Below are 12,553 nucleotides of genomic sequence, written 5' to 3'. Positions count from 1 at the left end.
ACACTCAGAATCGGCCGATCTATCAATAAAAAAATGGGTTACCTAATCGCTAAACGGTGTAGCAAGAAAAAAAGTCAAAATGCCAAAATTACGTTTTTTTTTGGTTGACGCAACGAGTGATCTAAAGATGATATCTGCACCAAAATGATATCGTTAAAAATGTCAGCTCGGCACACAAAAAAGTAAACCTTTACCTAACCCATGATCACGAAAAATGGAGACGTTACGGGTATTGGAAAATGGCACTTTTATTTTTTTAGCAATGTTGTTATTTTTTTTCACCACTTAGATAAAAAAGAATCTAGACATGTTTGGTGTCTATGAACTCGCAAATGGACCTGGAAAATCATAATAGTAGGTCAGTTTTAGCATTTAGTGAAACTAGCAAAGAAGCCAAACAAAAAACAAGTGTGGGATTACATTTTTTTTTGCAATTTCACTACACTTGGAATTTTTTTCCCGTTTTAGTACTCGACATGGTAAAATCAATGGTGTCATTCAAAAGTACAACTCGTCCCACAAAAAATAAGCCCTCAAATGGCCATATTGACAGAAAAAGTTATGACACTGGGAAGGAGGTGAGCGAAAAACTAAAACACAAAACTGAAAAAAGCTCCAGTCATGAAGGGGTTAAAAATATACTGATAGAATTGGTTACAGAAGAATTTCTATCCCACTCAAGGTCTCAGTGAGCACTCTTGGTTGCCAGAATCTGGAAATTTGGCAACATTTCTTAAAATTTCACAATTTTGCTAAATTGAATGTCCATGCCTTTAAATCACAGAAATAAGTCACACAAAATAGTAAAAAGGTAACGTTTACCACATGTCTTCTTTACATCAGCACAATTTTGGAACCAATTTTTTTTTTTTTTTGTTAGGAAGTTATAATGGCTAAAAGTTGACCAGCGATTTTTCCAACAAAATTTACAAAACCATTTTTTTTAGGAACTACGACAAATTTGAAGTCAGTTTGAGGGGTCTATGGGTCCATATGATGGAAGATACCCCAAAGTGACACCATTCTAAAAACCACACCCCTCAAGGTGCTCAAAACCACTTTCATGAAGTTTATTAACCGTTTAGGTGTTTCACAGGAATTTACTTCAGATCCAAACTTTTTTTAGGGTAAAATGAAAAAATTGACCACAAAATTTGTTTTGTAATTTCTCATGAGCATGCAGATACCCCATATGAGGGAGAAAACCCCTGGTTGGGCATACTGAATAGCTCAGAAGGGAAGGAGCATCATTTAACTTTTTGAATGTAAAATTTCCTTTGATCATTAGCGGACGTCATGTCCCATTTGGAGATCCCCTGATGTGTCTAAACAGTGGACACTCCCAACAAGTGACCCTACTTTGGAAACGAGACTCCTTAAGAAAAGTATTTAGATGTGTGGGGAGCACCTTGAACCCCCAAGTTCTTCACAGAAGTTTATAACATTGAGCTGTGAAAATAATAAAATCACATTTACCCCACAAAAATGTTATTTTGGCCTCAAATGTTTCATTTTCTTAAAGGTAATAGTAGAAACTGTACCATACAATTTGTTGTGCAATTTTTTCTCACTACGCCGATACCCCATATGTTGGGGAATACTACTTTTGAGGCACACTGCAAAGCTCAGGATGGAAGAGGTGCCGTATTGGAGTTCAGATTTTGCTGGAATGGTTTGAGGGTGCCATGTCACATTGGTAGAGCACCTGAGGTGCCAGAACAACAGAAACCCCCAATATGTGGACTCATTTTACAAACTACACTCCCCAATGAATTCATCTAGGGGTGCATGGATCATATTGACACCACAAGTGTCTCACAGAATTTTATACCATCGAGTGGTGAAGAAAGAATAAAGAATGAATAAATTACATTTATACCACTAAAATGTTGTTTTAGCCCCAAGTTTTTAATTTTTCTAAGGGCTAATAGGACATTTTTTTTACAACAAACTGAGGTCATTTTTTCCTGAGTCTGCCAATGCCCTACATGTAATCAGGAAATATTTTTCAGGCACAGTGCAAATCTCAGAATGCAAGGAGCGCCAGATTTTACTGTTATGGTTTGAAGGTGCAATGACACCTCGGGAGAGCCCATAAGGTGCCAGAATAGCAGTGATCCCATTTTACAAACTAAACCTCTCAATGTAATTATCTAGGGGTGCAGTGATCATATTGACAGTGAAGAAAAAAATATATATAATAATAATATATAACTATATTTATACCACCAAAATTTTTTTTAGCCTCAGATTTTAGATTTTCAAACAAGAAGTGGGTGAAAATGGCATCAAAATTTGTCCCACAATTTCTACTGAACGTGGTAATACCCCATATGTGGCTGTCCAGTACTAGTTAGCCATACAGAGAGACTCGGGACTCAGAAGGGAAGGGGAATTTGGAACGGAGAGCTTTTCCAGAGCTTTTTATTACCAGTAACGTGGAAGCCCCCTATATTTCCATTAACACAGTGTTCCCCAACTCCAGTCATCAAGAGCCACCAACAGGTCATGTTTTCAGGATTTCCTTAGTATTGAAGAGGTGATAATTGCATCACCTGGACAATACTAAGGAAATTCTGAAAACATGACCTGTTTGTGGCTCTTGAGGACCAGAGTTGGGGAACATTGCATTAACAGATGACAGACCTGAGTAAGGGCTTGCTTTTTTGTGGATTGAGTTAAAGCTTTACATAACGTTTGTGATAATATTTATCTGGCGCTCTACGCTGAGCACTTACTTTGGGGTTTCCATTTAAATCTCTGAGTGACGCGATTCAGATAAAACCCCCGAGGGATCCATTCACTATAATGAGGCAGCAGAGTTACTCTGGACTCCATCTGGCCTCTGCTCAGCCGTGTCCTCCTTTTCAGAAGTGCAAAAAACTTTGGCTTACGGCACTTTTATGCAATACTAAAAAGATGGACACCACCGCATCACAGGTCGGACGGCATCCACAGTGCCTTCATCTGCCTCATTATAGGGAATTTTTGGCCAGAGGTTCCGTCTGAATCACATATTTCAAAGATTTACATGGAAAACACGGTCCAAGCATTCACTGCAAAGTGCAGGATAAATGTGCGCAGATGCTTACTGCGATCTTTGGGAGGCAGAATTAAAAAATAAACAACAGGTGATGAATTTGTTTTGTTTATTTTTTACGCTGCTCTTTGTGTGGTATAAGTGATTAGGCAACTTTATTCAATGGGTCTGTGCGATTACAGAGATACCAGATTTATATCGGGTTTTTATGTTTGGATGCTGTCACACAATAAAAGATGCTTTTACTGCAAAAACTAGCAATTCAGGATGTTTTTTCGGGGGATATGCCGTTCTATGTATGGTAAAATTGATAAGGCAGGTTTATTCTTCGAGTCAGTACGATTACAGCGATACCTCATTTATATCGTTTTTTTTTAATTTTGGTGCTTCTACACAATAAAAACTATCTTATAGTAAAAATAATTATTTTTGCATTGCTTTATTGTGAGAGCTATAACTTTTTTATTTTTCCACTGATGGAGCTGTATTGCAGCTTATTTTTTGCGCGACAAGATGTCGTTTTCAGTGGTACCATGATTATTTATATCCGTATTTTTTTATTGCGTTTTTTACCACTTTTTCGGCGGAATGATGATGGAGCATTGTTTTTTGCCTTGTTTTTTATTTTTTTATAGTGTTTACTAAAGGGGTTAACTAGTTGAATAGTTTTACAGGTTGTGTTGTTGTAGACGCGGCGATACTAAATCTACTGCACTTTTATTCGATATATTCATTTTTTTCATACAAATATTTATTTATGGACATAATATCTTTTGATTCTTTTATTATTATTTTTGATTTTTTTAATATTTTTACAATTATTATTATTATTATTTTTTTTTTTAACTTTGTTACTTAGTCCCACTACGGCATTACTATTTTTTGCAGGCTGATCACTTGTACAGAATGAAGATGCAGCAGCATCCCTATGCTGTGCAAGCTCTGCACTGACAGGAAAAGTCCTAGCTCTGGTGACTAGTGTCGAGCGATACCTTCCGATATGCAAAGGTATCGGTATCGGATTGGATCGGCCGATACTGGCAAAATATCGGATCTCGCCGATACCGATACCCGATACCAATGCATATCAATGGGACACAAAATATCGGAATGGTTCCTAGGGTCTGAAGGAGAGGAAACTCTCCTTCAGGCCCTGGGATCCATATTCATGTATAAAATAAAGAATAAAAATAAAAAATATTGATATACACACCTCGCCGACGGCCCCGGCTCTCACCGGTCCAAGCGTCTGCCTCCGTTTCCTAAGAATGCAGAGTGAAGGACCTTCGAAGACGTCGCGGCTTGTGATTGGTCACGTGACCACTCATGTGACCGCTCATGCGACCAATCACAAGCCGCAACGTCATCTCAGGTCCTTCACGCCCTGCATTCTTAGGAACGGAGGCTGCTGGTTACAGCGCTAAGGTCCAGGGTCCGCCGGAGGGGTGAGTATATCAATATTTTTTATTTTTATTATTTATTTTTTACATGAATATGGATCCGATTCCGATTTCCGATATCGCAAAAATATCGGAACTCGGTATCGGAATTCCGATACAGCAAATATCGGCCGATACCCGATACTTGCGGTATCGGAATGCTCAACACTACTGGTGACCTGGATGTCATTATGATGACATTGGGTCACCATGGCAATGATCCGGACCCTGTGTCACGCCGCGAGGTCTCCGATTCACCGATCCAAAGGCAGAAGGGCTGTCATCCCTCTGCTGGCTCCCCAAATGCTGTGATCGCATTTTATCACAGCATTTAGGGGGTTAAAGTGCCAGGGGTGGTGTGTGTCTGCTCCTGGTACTTAGTGCCCAGTGTCATCTGTCAAAATCAGCTGACACCCGGCAGCGATTACTCGTGCATAGCCTGTGTGCGCTCTCGATCGCCATGCAGTAATAATATGTCCTTGGTCAAACAATCCCAGGGCATAGGAAACATATTATGACTAGTGTTGAGCGATACCGTCCGATACTTGAAAGTATCGGTATCGGAAAGTATCGGCCGATACCGTCACAGTATCGGAATCCAATCCGATACCGATACCCGATACCAATACAAGTCAATGGGACTCATGTATCGGACGGTATCCCTGATGGTTCCCAGGGTCTGAAGGAGAGGAAACTCTCCTTCAGGCCCTGGGAACCATATAAATGTGTAAAAGAAAGAATTAAAATAAAAAATATCGCTATACTCACCTGTCCGACGCAGCCGGGACTTCAGCGAGGGAACCGGCAGCGTTGTTTGTTTAAAAATCGCGCTATTACTTGGTTACGTGAATTCCCGGCTTGTGATTGGTCAGGTCGGCCATGTTGCCGGGACGCGGACCAATCACAGCAAGCCGTGACGAAATTACGTCACGGCTTGCTGTGATTGGTCCGCGTCCCGGCAATATGGCCGCCCTGACCAATCACAAGCCGGGACGTCACGGGAGGCTGGACACGCGCTCATTTTAAAATGGGCGCGTGTCCAGCCTCCCGTGACGTCACGGCTTGTGATTGGTTGCGCCGCGATCAACCAATCACAAGCCGGGAGGCTGGACGCGCTCATTTTGAAATGGGCGCGTGTCCAGCCTCCCGGCTTGTGATTGGTTGACCGCGACGCAACCAATCACAAGCCGTGACGTCACGGGAGGCTGGACACGCGCCCTTTTTAAAATGAGCGCGTTTCCAGCCTCCCGTGACGTCACGGCTTGTGATTGGTTAATGGCGGCCATGTTGCCGGGACGCGGACCAATCACAGCAAGCCGTGACGTATTTTCGTCACGGCTTGCTGTGATTGGTCCGCGGCCCGGCAACATGGCCGCCCTGACCAATCACAAGCCGGGACTTCGCGTAACCATGTAAAAGCGGGAATTTTAAACAAACAACGCTGCCGGTTCCTGCGCTGAGGTCCCGGCTGCGTCGGACAGGTGAGTATAGCGATATTTTTTATTTTAATTCTCTATTTTACACATTTTAACATTAATGTTGTTCCGATACCCGATACCCGATACCACAAGAGTATCGGAATCCCGGTATCGGAATTCCGATACAGCAAGTATCGGCCGATACCCGATACTTGCAGCATCGGAATGCTCAACACTAATTATGACAAATTTCAGAAAAGGGTTAATAAAATATTTAGAATTGAGAGTCCTCAGTGGTTGATACCTTTTAATGGCTAACTGAAAAGATGGTAACAAATTGCAAGCTTTCGAGACTACACAGGTCTCCTCATCAGGCACAGACTAAAACAAATTCTGAAGAATCATATATTTATGCACAACAGCATAGCATAGAAAAGAAAAAAAAAAGGGAAAAACCATTGGATAAGACAGGTGACATGAAGCAGACTTACCGTGGGTGATAAACAGTTATGTCCATAAATATTGGGCCAGTTCTTAGATAAGGATTGTTTTATTGGGGTCTCGTTCTATTGTGATGACTCCACAATATCTAAGAACTGGCCCAATATTTATGAACATAACTGTTTATCACCAATGGTAGTTCTGCTTCATGTCACCTGTCTTATCCATGGTTTTTCCCTTTTTTTTTTCTTTTCTTTTCTATGTTGTTGTGCATAAATATGTGATTCTTCAGAATTTGTTTTAGTCTTAGCCTGATGAAGAGACCTGAGTAGTCTCGAAAGCTTGCAATTTGTTACCATCTTTTCAGTTAGCCATTAAAAGGTATCAACCACTGAGGACTCTCAATTCTAAATATTTTTCTATCTACTGGCTAACACGGTACCCAGATATATTTCTTTCCTGTATCAGAAAAGGGTTAAAGTTTGTGCAACCACATTTAGACAAGCTTGTAAAATACAGGAAAAGTATAGTCTTTTGAGATGAGACCAAAATTGAACTCTTTGGATGACATAATACACACCATGTTTGGAGGCCAAAAGGAATTGCATATCACTCCAAAACACCATAACAATAGTGAAGTTAGGAGGTGGTAACATCATGATGTGAGACGGTTTTTCATCATACTGCTCTGGCAAACTTCATATAATTAATGGAAGGATGAATGGACAAATGTACAGATACATTCTTAATAAAAATCTGCTGCCATCTACCAGGATGATTAAGATGAAATATGGGTGGACATTTCAGCAAGACAATGATCCCCACTGCACAGCCAAGGAAACTGTCAATTGGTTTAAGAGAAAGAAAATATAGCTGCTAGAATGGCGCATCCAATCACCTGACCTGAATCTAATAGAACATTTATGAAAGGAACTAAAGCTCAGAGTCCATAGATGGAGGCCAGAGAACCTTTAGATTTTGAAGAGTGTTTGTGTTGAAAAATGAAAAATCACACCAGAGCAATGCATGCCACTAGTTTCTCCATAGAGGAGGTGCCTGGAAACTGTCATCACCAACAAAGGCTTTTGTATGAAGTAAAAAATAAATATCAGTAAGCGTGTTGAATGCATTTCCCTGTGCCATTTCTCATTATCACACATATCTCAATTTATGAACATCTATGGCTTGATTTATTTGCCCTTTTGGATTGAATAGTTTGTTACTGATGTCTGATGAGAATTTTATATCAATAGCACCTTTAGAAAAATATTTACTTAGAAAATTGATGACTTGTTTAATTTCACCAGCTGTATAAGCTAAAAGAGTTTCACTTTGCATATGTCAGAAACCAACAGACCCTTATAATTCCTCAAGGTTCGATGATAAGATGCCTTGAGCGTGACTTCGTCTCTATTGTCTGTGGGAATATATTCTCGCAATAACCGTTTTACTTACTTGGGACTGATTTTGCTGATAAGAAAAGAACACCACAAGCGTTAACCATTTGGTATAAATCATATATACCGAATAGTGCAAGCTCCTTATACTGCCATTTGGGACCAACTAATTTTTTTTATCTTTATTTTTCCTAGACATGGTTTATTGACAATAGAAAACTCTGGCTCAGGATAAAGCGACTCTTTCACTACAAATCAAAAAGCAAATACAGAAAGTTGCAAAGAAAAATACAGAAAGATCCAGAGTGGCCTCCAAGGAACAGAATAGACTATGCCATCGAAAATGTTGCTGCTGAGGATTGCAGCACTTTAACTTACAATAAAGCCCATTGTAGAATTGCACCAAATGATTCTGAAAAAACAATTGTAGCTGTAATGTAAATGCAGCAAACCTAAAAAGAAATACTTCTTTTGCTAGTGAAAAGCCACTGAACCTAATAAATAGGATAAATCATACATTTGAGATCAGTTAGGGTCAAACACCCGGCACTCCATGATGCCGAGTTCTGCAATTAGTAAGAGATAAAGTTTAGTACTCGTCATGCGCCGCTAATCAATGTATTGTGCTGCTGAGGTTTGTCGCCGTAAATCGCTTATATCTAGTCACTGAAGATTTTACCCGTTGTTTCCCGATCTCTTATTGATGGAATACGCCATGATTATGTCAGTCCGGGGCAACCCCTATAATAATACTTGTAGCTGAGCTAATCAAAATATCCTTATGTAATTAGCTGTAGTTAGAGTGCTAAAGACATTTTAAAGCTGTACGTTAATTTTTTATGCATACATCAGCAACAATCTATATACAATTTTGCTAAAATGTGAGTTAAATGAGATGCTACATACCCATAAAAGAATGATATACCCACTTTTAGGCCTCATTCATAAATCCGGTTTTTCACATGTGTTATGTTGGTGATTTTTACTTATAGAACACAAACCTATTACCGTATTTTTCGGACTATAAGACGCACTTAGGTTTTAGAGGAAGAAATTAGGGATAACAATTGAAGCAAAAAATGTGGTCAATTCTGTACTTAATATCCCCTATCCTGGTATATATGGTCCCCTCATCCCCACCCTGGTATGCATGGTCCACTCATCCCTATGTTGGTATGCATGGATCCGTCATCCCTATCCTGGTATGTATGGCCCCCCTAATCTCTATCCTGGTATGCATGCCCCCTCATCCCTATCCTGGTGTGCATTGTCCCCTCATCCCGATCCTGGTAGGAATGGTCCCCCTCATCCCTATCCTGGTAAGAATTACCATCCTCATCCTTATCCTATTATGCATGGCCCCCATATTTATCCTGGTATGCAGTGCCCCCATCTTGTCCTAGTATGCACAGCCCTATTCTGGTATGATTGCCCCCATCCCGGTCCTGGTATGCATGGCACCATCCTTATAATCGGCCCCCACCCCTATGCTGGTATGCATGCCCCATCCTTATAATTGCCCCCACCCCCTTCCTGGTATGCATGGCCCCATCAGAAAACATTTGAAAAAAACCCAGCACACTTAGCTTCCCGTCGCTCCCTCGCAGAGTCCTGCTCTGTTGCTAGCAGCTGCTTTATCCTTATAAGCAGTGCATGGCAGTGACATCATGCAGTGCTCACAAGCAGAGCACAACTCTGAGCACAGTCACTGCTCTGCACACCGGGACTGTGCGCGCAGAGAGCAGTGAGTATTTATTGCTCTGCAGTAGCATGCACAGTGTCACAAGGAGCCTTCCTACAGCTGCCGGCAGTCACTTGTGCCGCTACTTAAGAGAAATGAATATACATGTGGAGAGAGATGAATATTCATTCCTCTTAAGTAGCAGCACACGTGACCACCGGAAGCCGACACTGCAGTGCTGCTGAAGAGTGATGAATACTCACTGTTCTCTGCGCACACAGTCCTGGTGTGCACGCAGTGAGTTTTCCAGTAGCAGATCATGACATCCCTGCCATGCACTGCTTACAAGCATAATGCCTCTGCTAGCATCAGAGCAGGATGCTGCGAGGGAAGGTAAGTGTAATGGGTATTTTTTTATGTTTTCTGAATGGGCCGTGTATACCAATATGGGTGTGGATGCCAATCATAAGGATGGGGCCATGCATACCAGGACCGGGGTTGTGGGTCAATTATACCAAGACGCTATTAAAGTTAAATTAATATTCATTGCTCTCCACACCCATGGGCGTGAAATGCAGTGGATATTCATGTCTCTTTAGCAGCGGGCACAGGAGTTAGCCACAACCGCCAGCATCCTGTGACCCATTGCTCTGCTGGTGCTGCTCCCCCACCTACCCACCACAGCCAGAGCCGGACAGTACATCCAGACTATAAGACACATCCCCCAGTTTTCGCCACATTTTTTGAGGAAAAAAGTGCATCTTATAGTCCGAAAAATTTGGTTTATTCTATGCGGCTGTTCATATGTCTGCATTTTTTTTGCTGACTGTGTGTCAGTATCAAAAATCAGAGACATCTTTTTATTTTACTATTTTCATGGATGAAAATCAATTACAGCACACGGATGCCATCACTGCTGTCTGTGTGCTGTCCATGTGCTGTCTGTGATTAACAATCTAAGGTCATGTTCACAAGTTAAGTATTTGGACAGTATTTTACATCAGTATTTGTAAGCCAAAAACTAGGAGTGGGTGAAAAATATAGAAGTGGTGGTGTGTCTCTATTAACCTTTTCCTATGATTTTTCTACTCCTGATTTTTGCTTACAAACACTGATGTAAAATACTGACCCAATACTGAATGTGTGAACGTGGCTTAAAGAATAAGAAAAGTTTTTTTAATTTATGTACTTATTTTTCCTCCATATGTGAAAGTCACTGATCTAACACTGATGGTAAAAACTGCCCAAACATTGATGAATCTCGGATCGAAATCACTCATGACACCTATACCAATTTTTTGCATACGTGACCAAACACAAACGTCTGAATGAGGCCTTGAAGAAGTTGTCTGTGATATAACCCCTTAAGAAAATATTTCTTTACAACATGAATACATGTAAACATTGGAGTGTTGCTTATTTTAAATCCATAGTCTTATTTTTCAAAAGTAATTGGGCTCAACTATACGGCAGCCTTTTTGATGTAATTTCCAATGACTGGTATGTGTCATCTTTTTGAGACATAAATATGCTTTGCTTTTATTTTTGCTTTTCAAATGTCCACAATGTTACAATTTTACATACAGTACATTATAATCACAAAGACATTAATATATTATAAATTATCATTGGAAAAAGTACAAATACATACATGTAACATGTACACACATTAGGCATAAACTTTGCAAGTGATCAGAGACCAAAGGTACACAGAGGTATATTAACATAAATTCATGTATACAGAATAAAAAAAATTTGTGTTTTAGTCTGTGGTTAAATGTTTAATCAGATCTATCTTCACACTTTTTATTGCCTTTGGTCATTTCAGTGTACTACATCATATAGTTCCTACTCTGTGAACTGTCCATCTTTTGGTAATAAATGGCACATTAGAAATGATTACAAATAAAAAAATATGTTGCTGTTTCCATTGAATACCTAACAATACCTCTCCATACAGTATGTCCAAAAGTCTCATGCATTGGTTGTACTGCAATTTTAATTTAACTAAAATTGCTCTGTGTCACATAGTTTTTCAAAATGATCGCTTGATAGTTTTATAAGTCTTTGTGCAAAAATGGGCAAGGTTAGAGGATCACCAAGATGAGTTTTCACTTAAAAGCATTAAACGCTATCCTGGATCATGCAGATGCTGACAGCAGGACGTCTGATGCACATCTTTGCTGATCGCCTGATCCATGAATGTTGGTGCTGTCAAGGATAAGTAGGGCTTGGGCAGAGTTATAGAATATTTTTAAGAAAAGCTATTATTCTTTTATTCTGATCACTTACTTGGATTTGAGATAGAAATATGCAATAATTATAAACACTATGCAGATGACAAACACTCCAACAACAATCCCAATCACTATGTAGATTAAAACTGTATTTTCTTGGAAAAGAGAAGAGACATAAATATTTACTTAATATTCTCATTATGTGTACATTCCTTTCTTGTTATGAAGCTATAATGCTTTCATGATCTAAAAAACAAATGTTCATCGATCCTAGTAATGGCCCTAGGGTTTCCAACTATAAGGACCTGTTTAAATGTAGCAACATTTTATTGGTAAAAATAACATTTTACATTTCTGTCATTGCACCTCAATGGTTAATAAACACCTGAATGGTTAATAAACTACCTGACAACAGTTTTGAATATGTTGACTCGTGCTGTTTTTAAAATATATTACTTTGGGGGGTTTCCAACATATAGGTCCCTCGAAGTCACTTCAAAACTGAATAGGTCCCTAAAAAAATAAGTTTTGTACATTTCCTTGAAACAAATGAAACATTACTCCTAAATTTTTAAACCTAGCAACATAACAAAATGAGTGGACATTTCACATAAGGTGTTGATATATAAGGTACATGTTATCAAATAACTTTTTGTCTGGTGTGACAATTTTGATTAACGATATGAACATTCAAATTCTGAAAATTTCCCCTTATTTTGAACTTTTTGTCACATATCTGATATTTTTACAAATTTATGCAAAACACAGACTTTAAGTTTACCGCTAGCATAAAGTATAATGTGTCATGAAAAAAAACAATCTCACAATAACTGAGATATGTGTGAGCACTCCAGTCTTATTGTCACATAAAGTGACATGTCAGATTTGAAATAATTGGCT

At 39.5% G+C, this 12,553-nt stretch overlaps 1 protein-coding gene across 1 annotated transcript in view; it reads left to right on the top strand.

Moving 5' to 3' along the window:
- LOC143808065 (putative cation-transporting ATPase 13A4) overlaps nucleotides 1–12,075 on the top strand; it is a 597,320-nt gene extending 585,245 nt beyond the window's left edge. The window contains exon 30 of the mRNA XM_077290324.1: nucleotides 7,931–12,075. Within this exon, the coding sequence (XP_077146439.1) occupies nucleotides 7,931–8,176 (246 nt within the window). The 3' untranslated portion in view covers nucleotides 8,177–12,075. The remainder of the gene's footprint in view (nucleotides 1–7,930) is intronic.
- The last annotated feature ends 478 nt before the right edge of the window (nucleotides 12,076–12,553 follow it).

The sequence above is a fragment of the Ranitomeya variabilis genome, chromosome 2 (genome assembly GCF_051348905.1).
Source record: "Ranitomeya variabilis isolate aRanVar5 chromosome 2, aRanVar5.hap1, whole genome shotgun sequence".
NCBI classification, from domain to species: domain Eukaryota; kingdom Metazoa; phylum Chordata; class Amphibia; order Anura; family Dendrobatidae; genus Ranitomeya; species Ranitomeya variabilis.
The sequence above is the reverse complement of the archived record's forward strand: the minus strand, read 5'-3'. Positions and strand labels throughout refer to the sequence as shown.